General features: G+C 33.8%; 4 protein-coding genes across 4 annotated transcripts; 1 reads left to right on the top strand and 3 right to left on the bottom strand.

Moving 5' to 3' along the window:
* Positions 1–1481: 1481 nt before the first annotated feature.
* LOC129871617 (probable methyltransferase PMT7) lies at positions 1482–8183 on the bottom strand. The gene is made up of 7 exons (XM_055946575.1): positions 7858–8183; positions 5528–5942; positions 4703–4992; positions 3404–3791; positions 2630–2872; positions 2411–2549; positions 1482–1800 (listed from the first exon to the last, which is right to left on the bottom strand). Exons 1-7 carry the CDS (start codon positions 8072–8074, stop codon positions 1642–1644), a joined length of 1851 nt encoding a protein of 616 aa, XP_055802550.1. The 5' UTR covers positions 8075–8183; the 3' UTR covers positions 1482–1641.
* An 883-nt stretch (positions 8184–9066) lies between these two features.
* LOC129870907 (UPF0481 protein At3g47200-like) lies at positions 9067–11378 on the bottom strand. The gene is made up of 3 exons (XM_055945784.1): positions 11295–11378; positions 10041–10540; positions 9067–9962 (listed from the first exon to the last, which is right to left on the bottom strand). The coding sequence occupies exons 2-3, from the start codon at positions 10533–10535 to the stop codon at positions 9105–9107; spliced, it is 1353 nt and encodes a 450-aa protein (XP_055801759.1). The 5' UTR covers positions 10536–10540; positions 11295–11378; the 3' UTR covers positions 9067–9104.
* A 1041-nt stretch (positions 11379–12419) lies between these two features.
* Positions 12420–15175, top strand: LOC129871296 (nuclear intron maturase 3, mitochondrial). Its single transcript, XM_055946200.1, has 2 exons — positions 12420–14870; positions 15032–15175. Exon 1 carries the CDS (start codon positions 12508–12510, stop codon positions 14788–14790), a length of 2283 nt encoding a protein of 760 aa, XP_055802175.1. The 5' UTR covers positions 12420–12507; the 3' UTR covers positions 14791–14870; positions 15032–15175.
* Positions 15176–17940: 2765 nt separating this feature from the next.
* On the bottom strand, positions 17941–18935 carry LOC129871468 (probable calcium-binding protein CML36). The gene has a single exon (XM_055946377.1). The coding sequence runs from the start codon at positions 18786–18788 to the stop codon at positions 18153–18155; it is 636 nt and encodes a 211-aa protein (XP_055802352.1). The 5' UTR covers positions 18789–18935; the 3' UTR covers positions 17941–18152.
* Between the last annotated feature and the right edge of the window lie 1318 nt (positions 18936–20253).

Raw genomic sequence — 20253 nt, 5'->3', positions numbered from 1 at the left:
TTAGTTATTTCAATGGCAGTAATTATTAAATTTATTATTTGGGTATAGTTTGCTATATATATATATATATATATATATATATAAGCTACTCAGATAATAGAATTAGCAATAATCTAATATCTCGAATTCTATCCCACCGAAGACACCCTAGTGAGGAACAAAATCATAATATTTCTTGTAGTTCTACTAATTGAGAATTTCTTGTCTTATTATTATTTTATATATATACTCCTTTCGTTTCAATTTATATAGTTATAGTTCGAATTTCGAAAATCAAACTTCTTTATTTTAATTGCAAATTCAAATATACCATCTTTAAGGTTTTTGAAAAATAATTTACACATTTAAAAACTATATAAAAAATAGTGTAATTTACATAAATCTCATAATGTTAAGAGTTAATTACAATATTTTCCTACTCTTTTCCAAATTATAAAAAATCCTTGAAATTTATAAATTTCGGATACAACAGCAGACATCCGGATATATAAAGAAGGAATGTATCCGAGAGGGGAGAGATTTATCCGAAAGAGGGATAGAAATGTATCAACGAAAGGGTAGTGATGTATTCAAAAGGAAATTTTAAATTTTTTTTAAATGATAAAAAAAATTGTGATTATGGTAAAATAAAACATGTATTTCTGTAATATTTTCTAAAAAATATTATAAGTTATAAAAATTAACAATTTTAAATAACTAAAGGACATATGAATAAATCATGATATATAAAAAGGCAAAAAAAAATTCTTTAAAAAAATAATAATCTCTAACTTCATAATTTTTAAAAATTTGGACCTATATTGGCTAAAGAATTTGGAGAAGCCAAAGGAAAGTGAAAGAATCCAAGAAAGAAGTTTGTTTCAGACATAATCGCAGATAGGGCAGACAAGTATGGGGTTGTCTTGTCTTGTCATGTCAAGTGTCAACTACTACAATTTAATGTCCCTCTTAATTCTCTCTCTTATAAAAAAAATAAAAAATCACTCGTTCAGATTAATTCAAATTCATATATAATAGGGTTATTTAAAAGGAAAACGTTCACTGACAATAAAGAAAAGTAGGATTTAGGTTATGATGCTCATCATTAACATATGGCTAAATAACCCATACCTAATTAGAAAGTAGAATATAAGATAGCAATAAAAATTATCGGTCACTTTTTTTTTTTTAATTTGGAAGTGTGTACCATAAAAAAAAGTGGTGAAGTTGTTATGATTCTTCCATCCATAACGAGAGGTTTCAAATTCAAATTAGGAACAAATAACTTCTTGGTAGAAAGTATATTTTACTAGACATAATTACCAAGCGCGACTTTGAATTAGTCTGAGTCAAGTAGATAACAACAACATACCCGGTGTATTCTCACAAGTAAGATAGGGAGAGTAGAATATATGTACGCAGACCTTATCCTTACCTCGTGGAGATTTTGGGCATATAAAAAGACAAATTAGTCATAAGAAGGCATATGAAAATAAGAGTAATTGCAATGGACTAAGATGTTGCATTTCTATTTCAGTATTTTCTTTATGTTACAACAGTAGCATAGTTGTTTCCTCATATAAATTTTACAACTTTGTAACTCTAAAAGAATTTACCTTGGATTTTAATCTTTCAGTAATAGATTTTGAATGAAAAACTGCATTAGGTAATGGCCCAAAACTTTTTCCTGCAAAATAAAACTGACCTGGTTTTTTTCTGATCGTCTTCTAGATAATGTAATTGGACATCCCAAAGAAATTTTGGTGCAAGATCTTGTATTCGCGATATGATAGATTCTTCGTCTCTGATAATGATAAATCCCTGCACATTAGTTGACGTAAACTTGAGTTCGATCATAGTTGAAATGTGTCGTATAGGAATGGACATAACATGAGCAATCCATACATGTACATAAGACGGAAACTACTTAGCTGATTGTCATTGTTCCAATCTAATACTAGTATTCTTTCGAGCTATGTTGCTCAGACTCTCCAAAAAAGTTGTCACACCCGTGTTGGTTCCTTAAAAAATGCACTACTTCTAGAGGATCCACATGTAACCATTGATATTTTTAAAAAGTCTGAGCTACATAGCTTTCAAGGGAACTTCTGAATTCAGTGTCTGAATGATCGAGGATAAGAACGACCAGTCAGTTTCATCTAAATATTATTAGCTCAAGTGAGTCTAGATGTTTCGAAGGAACTTCGAACTCCCATACACATATTTATGTCTAGAGGTTTACTAAACCTTTTTGCTTGGAGTAATCTCTCTGATGTAAATAGCTTAGTAGATCTTTTGGATTTTGGATTTTGGATTTTTACCGACCAAAGAGAATCTACTGTGAGGACCATAACAACGAGCAGCAAAATAATATGAATTGATTGACATTTTGTAGCCTCACAAGCATCAAATTCTGAACGAAATATGTCACCTGAGGTCGTAGGATACGATCCATTTCCAGCATGATATCCTCAAGCAAACAACCTTCTTCACGGCCTTTATAGTGAGACAGAAGATTATTGGCATGCAACAAATCATAAGAGCGTGGGTACGTGGAGAATGGCTCACACCTACAAAAGCCAGTACAACATCATTATACCACGTTCTAATCCAGAACTTAGTAAGGTATAACCAATTCATAACACCCTACCAGTCGTGAAAAGTGCCTATAAGACCTCTATCATAAACGGCAGAAAGGGTGTTGTTCATGGTTACAGGAACTACATTCATCACCCAGACCGGCCATGTACTGAGGGCGACTGCAAATCCACCAAGAGAAGCACTTATGTCCATTACATTATGTATTTCTTTCTCCTCTACATCCATCAGTCTCCAGTAATGGCGAACTTGATCTTGCCAATAGATTGTATCCACTAAGAATAGATTGTATCCACTAAGAACTTTTCTCGATCAATACCTGCAGCAAACAGATTATAACACGTTGAAGTAAGCATTCTTTCACCAAAAGAAAGCAGAAAAGAATTACTCATATAAATTTACAAATATTAAAACAAAATGGCTTCAAAGTAGTATCAAGAGCTCAGTGGCTTGGTATTCTTCCTAACTACATCTAGTTGATCTATTACTGCCAAAGAATATGATCATGAATAAGATTCTTGTCACAAATTTACCCTTTATACTATAATTTTATGGTACCATAGACATTAGAGGAAACACTCATAGTATGTAAAAAATAAAGGTGTCGCTACAATCCTAATTACTGCTACTTATACTAAATGAAGAAAGGGTGTTTTCCTAGCTCATTATTACCAATCTAAAGGGATATTTTAGAAGACTTATTTGACAGAATATAAAACTTGACATTGTATTACATTTTCAGTCATTTTAAGATTGTTGCCAAAACTAAACAACTGGCCAACATGATAATCAATTAATGAATATAACTCCAAGGAATAGAATTCGCAAACCTAGCCGACTAAGACTTTGTGAATACTCTGAAAGACGTTGTGGCTGAGGCGGTAGTTTCTTTGTATTAGATGATGTGTCACTTAGGGTAATACAGTTCCTCAGAGGTGTTTTCCATGATGGTTTGAAATCATCCTGAGAATCACATATGTCTACGAGTTTCTCTGCTGCACTATGCTGGAGACACGAATTATTTTCATGCTTAATCCAAATAGCTGTTTGAACTTCCCGTGCAATGAGCTTCCAGCACATTCCAGAAGTCAGATGTACTAATTTTTCCCATATCTGTGGAAACTCCTTATCCTTTCTATAAGCTGGTGGAGCTGAATAGACAAAGTATCCATCAGATCTTAATAGGCGGTTCACTTCCTTGAGTAGAATACCATCTGCACCAACACCAAGGAAATGAATGAAAACATGGACCTTTTTATTCAAATCAAAATTTACCATGTGTATATGACGTGCAGGACTACAAAAGAATTGTCATTGCATAAGGCTGCGTACAATAGACCTTTGTGGTCGGGCCCTTCCCCGGACCCTGAGCATAGCGAGAGCTTTAGTGCACCAGGCTGCCCTTTTTTTATTGCTTTGACTCTTCAAGAATACCACTCGGTGTATGTTGCATCCTCCAAAAGCTATGCATTATCTGAGGATCCGACACGGGTGCGGCAATATTTTTGGAGGGTCCAAGCAACAAAGTTCTCATGTAAACTGTTCAGTTGCAAGAATGCCATCATAAACGACATCATGCAGAAATGCAAACTATGTGGTCATACTATATGAAAAAGGTACATTGCTTAACTTCCTTCTTTCACCATGCCGAAACAGAATTATGTTCTTAGTCTGAAACTCTGAGCTATGACAGTTAAATAGTAATGAGAGTTCGTTAGGTTGACTTCATTGATGAATAGAATTGTTTAAGAGTTTCAAGACTATTACACAGTGGCAAGAGGAGCTACATGTGCATAGTAATATGAGAGGGAAACAATGGCATTTAGATTTCAAAATCAGATGAATGCTATCCGATGCCTACAGGACCGAAATCTTTGAGAAAACCCAAGTGTGCTTGAGTTATGAGGACTTGTCTTGTCAATGTAAGTTAGCTTTGCTTCTGACATGATAACAAATTCCAAAAGTACAATTTTTGAGAATCTAAATGTCGTTTCAGTAATGAATGTGCAGGATATAGGAAGCCAAATATTCACTAAAAGTCTCCAGAGTTTATCCCAAAGCAATAACATATAGCAGAAACACATTTAAGTTTAATATTTTCCTATATAATGAATGCAAAGCTCACCATTTTCATGCCAATCAACTCGACATCTGGAACAATGTACCATCTCAAAAGAGTTGCTAGGATACGGCAGCTGCTTTGTTGCTATAGCAGATATTGTTGCACCAATTCCTCGTTCCAAAGCAAACTGAATTTGGTTCTCATGACCATCTTTCGGAGCGAAGGACATTGTTTCTATACCTAAAGGAAGAAGATAGGCAGAGAAACTGGCAACCCCGCAACCAACATCAAGCACTTGAAATACCCCTGCAGATTTTAAGTCACCTCTCACATTAGTTGTCATATTTCCTAACCTGCAGCGAAGAAATGACTAAATAAATGAGATATATAAAAACATAGGTGTCTACAAGATTGTCGCTAACTCAAACCTAAGAAGCAATAGATGAATATCATGAGTGACAGATTTGCATGGAGTCTGTAAACAACTTTCAAATATATAAAGTAAAATGGGTTCTGCCTGGTTTTGGATGGAGTCTTTAAGCAAATATCATCAAGAAAACAAAAGGTGAAGATAAATATGAAAGTTGCATTTTTCATTTTAAAAGAGTGTTGTTAGTATTTTTGAAACATTTAAATAAAGATAATTTCTTTCTTTTTTTGGTCTTGGCAAGTGAAACGAGACAATCTTCTTAGGATATAGTTAATTATTTTTTACCATGACAATTACACAAGAGACTTTAACACTAATGCTCAGGCAGAGGAAAGCCATCATAACTTTCAGATCATTTCCTTTTCATATGCTCTTGACAGAAGAAAATGAATTCTCGAAAAGCTGCAAGTTCAAGATTGACAGGTGGGAATGTAAAAGACCAAAGAGACCAAGCATACCTCTCAATATACTCGGGTGCCCCATGCTTGAAATGAGTTCCACCGCCTGGAAACCACCAAAGTTGATCCTTCTCATGCACCCAATTTTGTCCACCTTTTACCTCCGCAATACGTGTATGGTTCACATTACTCCGCCACACATAGTCCCTGCTAATCGGCCACCTTATCGGTATCTTATAATCAGTTGGAGGTGGAACCAAACAAAACAAGCGCCTATCAGGTGGAGGGCAATGCCTCTCCAACTCTTCTTTCCTTGAAATATCTAGTTTTGGCATTAGCTCTTTAATATAAGACATGTCATGACATGGGATATACTCATTAAATTTCAAAGGACAGACATTTACTCCTGTTTCAGGGATTTTCAATGGTATCACCCGATACGAAAGAGACACCTCGTTTTCAAACTTCAAAGCACCTGCATGCATTATATGGATCAAAACCAAAATTATCTGAAAATAAAATATGGAGGAGAAAAATAAAAGAGAGTCAAGACTGAGCTCAAATCTGAACCTAGACCTGACCCCACCAAAATTCATCCTGGTGCATGAAAATGACAGAAAGGAAAAGAACAAACTATTTAAGGAAAGCAGAATGGTAAAGATCAAAAGGAACAGAGTTCAATAGCTGTACAGTCTGCCTCTCAGTTTCTTAAGGGAATTTCAGTCTGGACATCATGATGAAAAGAAAACTAGCAGCAACAAATATAACAGAAAAAAATCATCATCAACAAGACTTTTTAGGTTATCTTAGAATAGATATTACATCGCAGGCTCAGAATCCATATTATGTCCATGATATGAAGGATCTGTTATTACAGCGATATATTGAAAGGTTACCCACGTTAAAGATTTTTCATGTTGAACCACTGGACTGGAAACCAGTGGCGGAGTCAGGATTTTGACTAAGGGGGTTCAAAATTTGAAGAAGTAGACACACGAACTAGTCGAAGGGGTTCAATATCTACTATATATATATAAAAAATTATTTTAACCATGTATAAATAGTATAATTTTCTGCCCAAGGGGGTTCAGATGAACCTCCTAACAACAAGGTGGCTCTACCACTGCTGGAAACAGTAACTGAGATGACAAGCAGCTCAGATTACTAAGAAGTTTGGACCTAGTTCATATGCAATGTGAATCTTGCAAGTTATAAGCAAATCAAGGGGGAAATAGCCTGCCTTTCTCAATGGTTTATATAGTAATTGCACTCTTTAACATTTTTGGCACTCAGTTTAAGCTATCTCCTGTGTAAGGGTCTAACAAAATAGCTAATGACTTATCCCTAAAGCTAATTGTCATAATGCCACCTCTCACCAGCACACCAGCACAGATACCGAGGAACCCTACTCACCAAGACTTAGGAAATGGAAACAACAATAACATACCCACAAATGTGGTTTGGGGAGGGTAGAGAGTATGCAGACCTTACCCCTACCTTGTTAGGTAGAGATGTTGTTTCCAAAATACCTCGGCTCAAAAAATCACCTACTACATATTGTTTATGCTGGATTTGAATTGTAGTCTTCTGAGGTTTATACCTTGTCATGCCACTTCATTGACCACTAGGCACTTCATATGCCTCCCAAGGAAAGCAAAGGAACATTTAAAAATGAAAACTCTGTGTGAAGGACTACTCTGATCCCACAACTATTTAAGGGACAGTCTCGTCATGCCATTAAATATTCAGTACGAGACATTGCAACATGAGAAACAGTCAAGGAAGATCCCTTGTGGTCCTATTAGGCATAACATAATCAACAACCAGTTATTCTACTCCACTCAACATTGTCCAATTTTGGACCACAAAAGTGTCCTTGCCAAATTTGCAATGCCTACCAAACCACTTAGCAAAATAGAACCCAAGACATTAATCATCCACTTCACTGTCTTTTCTATATAAGCAAGACACAACATTTACCCAAACTGATCAAGCTACACTAACTTCACTTCTGTCTAGTACCAACTAAATAAAAAAATAAAAAAACATGATTCACTTGCCTAAAGACAGTAAACAACAATGATAAAGATTAGTCTTTTCTGCAGTGACATTTTTATATTGCTCAAATAAAAAACACAAAACAGCTCTAAATTATCATATCTCATTCCTATTTACCCACCCACAATGAAAACTTAAAAGCTCATCCATTTCCTCTTATACCTGAAAGGACAAAAAAAAGGATCACCCTTTTCTTAAAGCAACTCTAAATAAATTCAACAACACTACAACAAAGATTCCCTATAACTCAAATACCCTCAGCAACTTCTTCATTATCACTCAAAGATTCAAACTTTATATATTCATAAACAGAGGACAAAAAGAGTACTAACCAGAGATAGATTCTAAAGAACTGGAATTTGAAGCAATAGACAATTGTTGTTGCTTTTCAAGCTGTTCTTGCTCTTGTTGAGGTACATATAAAGATGTTTTGTTCCCAAAAAGTGTCCCAGTATAAAAAGATCCCACCATTACCAAAAGGATAACCAATATTGTCTTCCCTGTATTCCAATCAAATGCCCTCATATTTATCCAATATCCACCGCCCATTTTTTCTTCTTCTATTCTCTCAACCCCCCCAAATAAAATGAGATCGAGAGAATTGAGCTTCTGTGTTTGCTCAGAGCTGAGAGGAAGTGAAGAGTGAATTTTTTTTTTTTCTATTTCCTTCTTCAAGCTTTCTATAAAAGGTTTTAATTGAAATTTGCCTTTTAATTGTGAATGCCTCCCCTAAAGTTATTATATGTTGCACATAGCTCCCTCTTTCTTGGTTTTTTTTTTTTTTGGTTTCCTACCCGGTATTCGGTATCCACATTAGAGTCCGACTAAATTCGAATTCGCACCGAAAAGTTCCACATTGAGGGGTAAAGTGTTTTTCGTATCTAAGGGGACTCAAACCCGAGACCTCTTTTAGTTAAAGATGAAAGAATATTTACCACTCCATCATAACCCTTTTTGGTTCCTCTTTTTCTGTTTGATATTCTCTTCTTCCCAATCCTGTGATAGTATTTGATTCGGTATGAATTTTAAGATCGAAAAAAATATTTTAAATTTGTGATCTAAAATATGTTATAAATATTTTTGTAGCTATAAAATTATATCATTAGGAATATTATGAGAAATTTTAAATTAAAATATTTGTAAATGTAGAAAGGAATATCACGAGACAACGAGTATATATTCATTGGTCAGTGTATATCGAATATTAGATAGTTATACAAATTTCTTTTTTTGAGTATTCTTTGTCATCACAGAGAGGTAGAATATACTATAATAAGTAAGATGATGTCACCAATAAGAATTGTGGTAGAGTGGTAAGTATTTATGCATCATTAATCAAAGTTTTTGAATTCAAGCCATGAATAATGAGTATGAAATCACATTTATTAGGAAGCGGGTTACCTCTAATGTTGGACCTTTCAACGAGAATTCAAATTTAATAGAGCTCGAGTGAAATCAAAAATGTAAAATGTCAATTTGGAAAGGGAGGAAAATTTGGAATAACGAACATAGAAAAAAGAATAAAGTTGTATACACACCATTTTCTTGAGACGCTGTTTATGAAATTAGAGTGAGTATGTCAGTTGGAATGATAAAATGGGCTACCATAGTAAGTTTGAACAACAGTCAAGAAAGTAAGAAAAGTAGTAACAACCAAAGCAGTTAATGACCATGGACTACTAAAATATGTATCAATTAGTTCAGCAATCCAAGTCTTCCCTTTGCTATTATAATGTTCTTGAATATTCCTCTTCACATTCTTGAAAAGTAATGGATCATCTGCCCCATAAGTTTTTAATCCTTTGTAAACTTGTACCACTTCTTCATCACTTCCCAATGTGTTGAATATTATCTTCTCTTGTCTCAATTCTTTCACATCATTTGGTGAAATCACAAGTGATTTCATGAAATTTATGTATGACACAACAGCTCTATCAATTGGACCATTTGGGCACAATTCATATGCTATCATGTTCATAAAAAATACTTTAGTGTATGTTGAAACATACCAACATGGGAGTTTTAGTTTTGCATAGTAATAGTGAGATGTAAATCTCACACCTTTTAAAGAATCAATTCCACTAGGCCTAAAATGAATCCCCTTTGATTTCAAATCCATAACAGAACGAAACACGTTTGTGAGCAATTCCGATTTGTGTTGTTCATGATTTTTCCTCCAACAATCAAAGATGAAATCATAACTACGCGTTTGTCTGACATTAGCTTCATCATCACTACCACTGACAAGTACTCTACGAAAAACTTCAAGAAGGTGAGGGGGGTCTGTCTCAATTATTGCGTTTTGTTCTATTTTGATGTCCTCTTGCTTATCAAAAAACATTTGAGAACAATAGCTTTTTACCTTCTCTTCAAATGGATGATATCCATCATCGCCATATCTCAACTTAACCAAGAGCTTGAGAACTGGAAAAGGTACCTACAGGAAAATTCACATGTTTTTAGTAGTAGTGATTTGATGGGGTTCAATGGACCATCCTTGAGCCAATGTGGATACCTGATTTTCTAGCAAATAGAGGTCACGTCTAGTGATTAAATAAACTGCAATGCCAAGGTGCTTGATAGTGTTGCTCTGTTTAGAGGCGGAATTTGGTGTAGACCTTGTTGATATCTCGATATCATTTAGTATAAAACACGCGTCTAGGAGCATCATTCGTGCAAATTCATTGTTGTTATACTTATTCGAGAATTCTTCAACGTAAAAACTTTTAAAATCATCAATCTCCCTAAGAATTTCTTCAAGGAAGAAATCTTGATTTTTGTTACTTCCTTGAATGAACATTTCTAGAGACTTTGGCTTGAAATCTTCAACAAAATTGACTTCTGGCTTTCCATGGTGGTAAGGTCCCAATGAAACAACTTTAGGATCATAGTCATCACTTTTTTGATTGTCAATTCTCATAAATAATGGAACTTTTGGTATATGACGCCTTCTTGATATAGTTTGTTGTCTTGGGATTTTTTTGTCCAACATTTCAGATTGTGAGGACATCCTTCCTGATTGAACAAGCAATGGTAGTCAGTGGAGTTTAAGTTTTATGCATCGATGTTATAAAATAGTCAGTAAACAATCAAATTACTTATAAGGTCATCATTGAAAAATATAAATGAATTTAAGCTTTATGCACTCGAACCATGTAAAAAAAGAATCACACAATCAGATCACTTAAAAGGCAATGACACGTTGTTATTTGGAATTTCTTTACTACTATCTCGAGTATGAAATTTTGATCAATTTATAGATACAGAAAAGTACTTCAAACTCATATGAAGTTTTACTATGAGTGAATTATATTGATTGACCAAATATACGTTCAATCAAGATATATACTTGATATAACATGTTAAATACCAATAAAAGTATGTTATCCCATGTTAAACTTGAGTAACATATAAAAAAATCTTTATACTATCAGTTTATATAATCTAAATCTTAATATATGCATGATAAAAATGTCTAACATAGAAACACACGAGAAGAGATGCACGTGCTTTACCACAATGAGCGGGTAAAATAATAGTCTGCGCAATAAAAATTAGAAAAAAATAACAGACTTAATGCTGATAACTACTACTACTACTACATACCTAGTATAACAAGTAGAATATTAGAGAGTAGGATGTACGCAAATTTTATTCCTATCTTTGTGGATAGAGGGACTATTTTCGATAGAACCTCAACTCAGAAGAATTGTGTTAAGAGACTTACAATATTTAAACTTAATGAAGAGTAGAAGAATACATGTCATACCAGTATTAGGATTTGGAATTGTTGCTGCTGAGATGTTTAATTTGACAATGGTTTCATGAAGGATGCAACACTCTTATAGGATTTATTATTATGAAGGAATAATACAAGCCTTGCTTCCATAGTAAAGAATAAATGTTCAGGTGTCATATATTTGGGTGCTTTAAATAAAGAAGAAAATAAAGACATATTATTTGCTTTAATTGAGAATCAATTTTCTTTTTGTTTTTATGGAATAAGATGTTGTGTTAATCAAGCAAATCATTATATATTTCACTTCTTTTCTTGTTTTCCGGTGTTTTGCAAAAAATAAACATAAGAAAGTGTGAATAGAGTCTACCTTTATTTTGTGTCTAAAATATTTAAAACAAAAAAAAAGGTTACAAATTACCTATGTAATATGAATAGATGATATGGGTTATTGTCTTTAGATATGTTGTCACTAAAATTATAAATGATGTACTCTTAATTAAATTTAATGGGCTTTGAATTTGATTTGTTACACACCAAGAACACTTCTACATCTGTCACAAATATGAATTTTTTTAAAAAATTTTGAATTTGAGACTTTTAATTAAGAATGGAACAATTTCATCATCACATCATAAAAGTGTCACAAATATAATTTACTTTGATACTATATTAATATACGTGTGCAAATAATTAATCCTTTTTAGAGATTCAAATTAACTTATCCAGCTCACTTTCCTCCCTTCCTTCAAATATCCCAAAAGATAAAGATTGTTTTCTTTTCTAACCTGTTTTATAATACAAATTCAGATTAATCAAAACTCAAATACAACTATAAAATATTTGGTGGAAAAAAATCCTTAATTGTCATTTATCATTAAATTATTCTCGCTGTTTATCTTTACTTGTTACTATACTAAAAAAAAAAAAAAGATGTTCAATAATATTTATCTAATTTAAAATTTTAATGAATTATTTATCTATTTGTGTCTATTCTACCCTTACTATTAAATATTATTCAATATCTAACACATTTTCTAAAGCATTAAATTTAATGTATTTAATGAATAATATAGTAATATTATTTTTATTATTTATTATTTTTTAAGATAATAGTGTAATTGAAATTAAGAATTGTTTAGATTGAAATCTGAAAATAACCATTTCAACCCCAGCACACCACACCTCCTCTAATTCCAGCAGCAAACCTCAAATCAGTCATCAGAATTCCACACTCAAAGCTTCAATGCTCTTGACTCTCAGAAAAACCACACTGCACTTTGTTTCCAAGATTACACTTTTCTCATTTCCAAGACTCCACCTTTCAACCCTTTCTCCTTCATCTTCATCCCTTTACCAAAACCCCACAAAAACCCTTTCTCAATCAGACATCAAGAACCTCATCCTCTCTCATTATCACCATGGCAAGTTCCATAGCCTGCTTCAAAACGTCGTCGCTTTACCCTCTTTCCTCCTCACAGCTTGTCACAATCTCAAACCAAATGACAAGAATACCCTCACTCTGGATTCTGTCTCAACCTATTTTTTCTCACTTCAAGAACTCTCCTTTCAGCTATCTACAAACCAATTTGATGTCAAAGATTGCTGCTTTATCATCCCTTCATCTTCATTGAAAGGTAAATCACTTGTGCTTCCTAATTTGAAGCTTAAAGTAGTTATTGAAGCTGTTAGAATGGTTCTTGAAGCTATATATAATGATAGATTTGTGACATTTTGTTATGGTGGACGTGTTAATATGGGAAGACATACCGCTATTCGTTACCTTAAAAACTCTGTTGAGAACCCCAGTTGGTGGTTTACTGTTTGTTTGAATACTGCAAAGTTTGAAAATAAGCATGTTGATAAGCTGTGTAGGGTTATGGAAGAGAAAATTAGTGATGAAGCATTGATTAGTTTGATAAAAGTGTTGTTTGAGTCTGAAATAGTGAGTATTCAACTGGGTGGTTGTTATTTAGGTAGAGGGCTACCTCAAGAATGTGGGTTGAGTTCAATTTTGATTAACATTTACTTTGATAGTTTCGATAAGGAGATTCAAGAACTAAGGCTTAAAACGAGTCGGGAGAATCCTAGAGTTGATGAGGGATATCAGGGGAATGCTTTCTATAAGCCGTTGAAGATATATGCAGTTAGATATTTGGATGAGATATTGGTTATCACGTCGGGGACAAAGATGATGACTTTGGATTTGAAGGGTAGGCTTGTGCAGATTCTTGAGAAAAATATGGAATTCAGTATTGATAAGGTTAAGACTGTTATTCATAGTGCTACTTCTGAGAAGATAGAATTTTTGGGGATGGAGCTTCAGGCAGTTAAGCCATCTGTCTTGCACCCGCCAATGTCACAAAAGGCGATTAGGGCGAGGAAAAAGTACCTCCGACAGAAAGAAGTTAGAGCCTTGGAGTTGAGAAATGCTAAGGAGAGTAATAGGAAGAAATTGGGGATGAAGATATTCAGTCATGTAATTAAGAAAATGAAGCGTGCCAATGGTTTTAAAACTGATTTCCAGATTGAGAGTGAAGTCAATCAAATCTTTGATTCTTGGGCTGAAGAGGTAATGCAAGACTTTTTGGAATCTGTCGATGATCGTTGGGAATGGCACCGGATGCTCTCAGCTGGGGACTTCCTCTCTTTGAAAAGGATCAGAGATCAACTGCCCCGTGAACTCGTGGATGCTTATGACAACTTTCAAGAGCAAGTTGACCGGTACTTAAATCCCGTCAAAGCAAAAAGGATGTTAGAGGAACAAGTAAAGATAGCGGAGGAAGAAGAGGAAAGGAAATACTCTGATGAGACGGTGGCAGACCTGACTAAGTTATGCATAAAAGTCGAGGCACCCTTAGAAATTGTTAGGAAGGCAGTCAAACTGGTTGGATTTACAAATCATATGGGTCGTCCTAGACCGATTAGTGTACTTATGGTTCTTGAAGATGCTGATATCATCAAGTGGTATGCTGGTATTGGGAGAAGGTGGCTTGATTTCTTTTGCTGCTGCCACAATTTCAGAACGTTGAAGATTATAGTATCTTATCATTTAAGATTCTCGTGCATCTTGACTTTAGCGGAGAAGCATGAATCCTCAAAGAAGGAAGCAATCAGACATTACACCAAGGATCTGAAAGTTTCTGATGTTGATGGGGTTGAAGAAATGTATTTTCCCACAGAAAGGGAAGTCAAAATGATGGGAGATAACCATCTCATTGATCCAAAGCCTGTGGATGGTTCTCTGGGGATGGCATTGATTAGATTAGCTTCTGATGAGCCCTCTTACCGCTGTGCTGCTCATTTTTGTGACAGAAGAGATGCTATTGTCTACCGGATTAGGTTGCTTAAGAATCTTCTTAATTTGGATCCGTTTGATCGAAGTAAGTGGATTCCGGGAATGGGTGCTATACACGAGAATTTGAACAAGAGATGCATTCCTTTATGCTCTGATCATATTAGTGAATTGTACTTAGGTAGACTAACTTTGCAAGACACTGATTGTGCTTCTCTTTTGCATGTGGATTAGTTGATGTCCGACATTAGTGTTGGAGTGACATCAAGAATGCTGTAAATTACAGTATTTATACAATGAAAATACACCTCAAGGTATGTTTGTTATCAACCTAACCTGCAGAATCTTGGTACTCATGCTTTATAGTTGGGAGCAGTGTTAAATATAAATAGCAAAACTTCTTCTAGGAAGAATTAGTTATTGAATTGAGAATCTTGTGAGGTGTACAAGTGTCTCATTTAACTTGTAAATGCAGGTTGAAAGAGTAGATTGAGCAGAACCAAAAACCAGGTAAACTGTAAAGGCATATTTATCCAATTTTAGCTAGAATGAAGCTCTCTTATGTTGGTGTTTTCTTCTTCATCTTTTCTCGTCGAATAGTGTAAACCGAACTTGTACTTGTTCTGTTTTGACATCCCTCCCCCTTACTCCACGGGATTTCATCTAAACCCTTGAACTCAGTCAAAAACGAGTCTTTAAACAATGAAAGCATCAGCGATGTGACTTAATGGTCAACGAAGTAAGGAGATTGTGGTTCAAATCCCCACCGTGTCAAAGAAACACTATGTGATCTCCTCCCATTTTCCTAAGCCTTGGTGGTTATAGAATTGTCCAATATCTATGCAGATGAGAGATAATAAATACCTAGTGGAATAGTCAAGGTACACGGAAATTGCCCCAGACACCACCATTATACATTAAAAAAGGCACGAGTGCAATGAATTTGGCAACAATATGACCAAAGAATTCCTGAGAATCAGTGGCGCACAGTTTGAAATTCGATTGGTTGATCTAATCCAAGAGTATTTGACAGAAAAAAACTCACTGTACTGATTTCTCATGGAATCCAATAATACTGAAAGCTCAAGACATCCATATTCTATACCCAAAGTTTTGACTTAGAAACAGAGATAGTCAGTCCTCTTTAATTCTTTATAGTTCATATATCATGTTACCAAGTTGAGTGAAATTTCCAAATATTGCTCTATAAACAAACAGTATATGAAAATTGCATAGATTGGACTTTAGTTCACATTTGTTATCATTATGTCAACATGCCAACCAAATGCTTTTGTTTTTCTAAAATTTCACTATACCATCTGGCCTACTTCATTTTGGCTCCAATTTGTTTGCTAGTGATACATGACCAACATGCAATGAACGAACATAAACAACTTGATCCAGTTACATGCATGTATTTGATCAAGGATTTAACTTATATGCAATTTTAGGCTGAAACTTATGGGTTCAAGTTCAAAATCTTATCATAACTCGTATATAATTTGTATTATATATTAAAAAAATTAATCACATAAATGTGTAAATTGTTCTCTATCAAAAAAAAAAGAGAAGGTTTTTCATTTGTTGAACATGAATATTAGATTTCTGATTAAAGACGAAGAGTAATCATCTCATCAAATATCTATTACTACATGTGTGTACCTAAAATTGGAATTTCCATGAAAAGATAATTCACCTAAAGTCCAAAATACACACTATTATCAGCTGTCACTTCTTTTATCTTTTAGTTGCAACCCATTGGGTATAGAAAAGTCCAGACCACATTTTTTTCCTGACATTTTATCCTATAATTAAAGATGTACCAACATCCAAAAACAAAGAAAAAACACAAAACTCCTGCTGTCTTTATTTTGTAGTTTCCGCGTTTGATATCTGTATTAATAGAGAAAAAGTTCATGTCATATTTTTTGAATGACTTTTTCGTAAAGAACTCCATTTTATCTCTCCTTTACGAATAAATAAAGTAGGGTTGCGCCTTAATTACACATTCTCTTTGTTCTACGAATTCTTGTTATTCTTAAACTTTGTTCACGAGAGAACCGAACTTTTGACTATCAAGTTTCATGGAAAGTGAAGATTAAAGCAAAAACAAGAAAAAAAAAATACAAATCTACAGCAGTTTTGGCTTATCTTGTTTGTCCAAACAAGACTTTTTCCAAATATAATCCTTTTTATTATGAAACTTTTCATGTATTAAATTATTTACCTTTGAAATGGTTGCCAAAATTGAACATTGCCTTGTTTTAATTTTTGTTTAGCAATATGTTTAATATCATTAACACTTGAATTCTTCTTTGTTGTGATTTAGGTAACTGAGAATTAAAAAAATTAAGAAAAGTTGATCTTTTGATGTTCTTTAATTAACAGGATAATTATGTATAGTCGTAGCTTATTATTTATTCAAATGAAAAAAAAAAACAAATAATTTCTAAGACATTCATTCTTACGACCTTTCAATTTTCAGCATTAAGTAAATATTAAGGCGTGTTATTATATGGTGGCAGCGTCCTTGAGTTATGGTAGTAATAATATAATATTGTTTGAATTTGGAAATATGATAATTGAAATATTCTCCAAGATCATTGCAATTGTTCCTAGGTATCTACTCAGAACATGCTAGCATGTGGACATGGACCAATAACATTGAACAACTAGTATATTTTTTGGTCCCATTTGGTGTTTGATATTCGTATTAGAGTTTGATTATTTTGAATTCGTACTGCGTAGGGCGCCATTCGGAAGGAGATGCTCTCTATCAAAGATTTTCCTATATTCAAAGTCAGAATTTTAATTAAGCGGTTCAAAATCTGAAAATGTAGACACACGAACTAATCGAATGGGTTCGATATTTAATATATACATAAAAAAATTATTTTAATCATATATAAATAGTATAATTTTCTGTCAAAGAAAATTCAAATAAACCCCTCCTAACCATAAGTTGGCTCCGCCTAAAAAAAGAACAGCTCTTCTACTGCACCATGTTCATTTGATTTGTGATCATAATTAGCAATGGCAAATAAACGATTTGGACATTTGATCAGATTAGACGAGAACGGTATATGATGTCTTGTGACCTTTTAACTTTCATTCTTGATCACTAATGAAAATATAAATTTTTGATTTGCAGTAGTTCGTTTTTTATAAATTCAATTTTGTTTTTATCTTTGAATATAGAATACGAACACTCTAAACGTCCACAATTGTGAGTTTGTATTTTATCACCCAAAATCATTTTCGATATTCTCAATAAACCGATCAAATTTCAAGCAAACTGAAATTTATCAACCAAAATCAACATGTATTATACACAAAAAAAATACATATAATCTTGAATTTGCATTTTATAGCCCAAAAAAGGAATTGAACCCCCAAAAGAACAATATTATTTATGCAAGTATAATCATAGAATCTAAAGAGAACTATAGAAACTAATGTTCAATATATCTTGGGTTAAAAGTGAAGGAATTTGTTCTCATTTTACTATATATATATTTCTTCTCGATAATTCTTCCAACTAATAACACAACAAATAAAATAAATTAAAACGATTTCTATTTTTTATTTTATTTTTTTTATCTCTGCTGTTCCATCATAAGACAAAAATCCTCGAAGCAGACGAATCCGTCTCCATTTTTATCTACTCTTCTTATCATACGCTTACATTCCTCTAACGTGCACCGCTCATCGCCGATCATTCTAAACACGTTGAACAATTCCTCGCCGGTGATTCTCCCGTCGTGATCCTCGTCGAAGAAATCAAACGCATCTTTCATCTCAGCTACATCTTCCGCCGCCGCCGACGGCGGCAACGCCGAGCTGATAGTTTCAAAATCCTCTAGACTTATACATCCATCTCCGTTCTTATCCAATTCATCAAGCAACAACACCAGTTCCTCCTCGCTCGGAGGAGATTTACCTCCAACTCTGCTTAAAATCGCCTTGAGCCGTTCCTTCCTTATCTTACCGTCTCCGTTATCGATTAAGGAAAACGCTTGGACTAAGTCGGAGTAAACTCCAGCGGTAGAGATCTCGGACCACTCGTCAGCTGAGATCTCGTTGGATAAAGTCGGTAATACGCTCGTAGGAGTAGAGATACCGCCTCCACCGCCTTTATTGGAAGAGGAGGAAGAAGAGGAGTAAGACGGATCATCGGTTCTGGAAAGGGAACGGGATTTTTTGGACTTGAAGAAGTTTTTGGGGAACTTCATAGCTGAGAATTTGCAGAAGGAAAAGGAACTGAAGAAGAAGATTGATGGGAGGAAGGAAGGAAGAAGGAATGGAGGAGGTTAAGTAGGACTCCATTAGTGAGCTTCGAGGAAGCTTCGTAGAGAGAGAGTGAAAAATTTGAAGAGTATTTATTGGAGGGGTTGTTTTGTTTGGTGGTTATTTAAATTCTTTCCTACCGCGTTGGAACAATCTTTTTCCTTTTTTTTTTTAATTTGTATATATCTCGACTATTTAATTAAATACCTGTTATTTTTAACCAACATAAATATCGAGTAATGGTAGGATAATCTGTAGTTGTTGTACTCTTTGTCACAGTCTATGCTCTTCGGATAAGTACTATGTGGAGAGCACTTTGTGCGCCTATGCCACAGGCTCAACTTAAAAGACATTGAAAAAAGATCAATCAGGATCATTCGTATAGATGATTACTCTTCAAATCAACTAAGTCAGAATTTTATTACAATTACTGATTCGTATGAATGCTGAATGTCGGTAATGTGACAAACGATGATAGAGAGCAGGTCAGATAGAAAGACAACATGATACTTTAAATTTCATGTCAAATTGAGAGAATGTGACATAAAAAAGAATTGATAATTTTCTAGGCTAACAAGCTTGAAAAGAATAGATGGACATGATATTTTCAGTGAAAAATATTTAAAATGATTGAGATCAATAAAAGAAAGAAAACACAGATCATTGAAGTAAAAAGTAGACAAGGAATCCAAGAAATCCATACATAGTGGGGAGAATAAATTAAGACCATGAAACCTTAATTCTAGAGAAGAAACTCAATGCCTTGATGCCATGGGAATTATTTCCCACACATAATTTTAGGTTCAATTTTTTTTACAGACATAAATATTAGCTTTAAAAAATTATCTATTTAAACCTTCATGAATAAATTTAGTTATTTGGTATTTATGTAGGAGGAAGCATAATAGTTACACATTAAAATTAGTCAAAATAGGCACAAACAGTCTCGAACATCACAATTATCAAAAAAGAATATTTGAAATTAATCAACGTACGTTCCTCTAATATTTGCTAATACTGTATATTGTAGATCTCGAACATATGTATGGATATAAATAAAGGAACGACTATGGGAGATCACTTAATTAAACATATCGTGTGGACAATTCTATGCTATAAAGATGTAATGTGCAAAAAAAGTTACGTCCATATAAAGTGCGTAGATATTTTTAAATGGTACGAGTTTTTTTTAGAAAAAAATTATGTGGAAATTAATTTAAAAAGACAGATCAAAGAGAAGGATTGGCACACTCATCTAGTTTGATAATTTGAAGGGTGTACAAGACATTTTAAACAAATCTCACATTAAATGAGAGATAAAAGAGTTTTACAAGACATACCATTAGTTCACATGATATGTACATCTTTGAGCTCAATTATGACGTAGCCCAAAGAACAAATTCGTGAAAT

This window comes from Solanum dulcamara, chromosome 10, assembly GCF_947179165.1.
Source record: "Solanum dulcamara chromosome 10, daSolDulc1.2, whole genome shotgun sequence".
Taxonomy (NCBI): Eukaryota; Viridiplantae; Streptophyta; class Magnoliopsida; order Solanales; family Solanaceae; genus Solanum; species Solanum dulcamara.
This window is presented reverse-complemented; position numbering and strand designations above follow the sequence as displayed.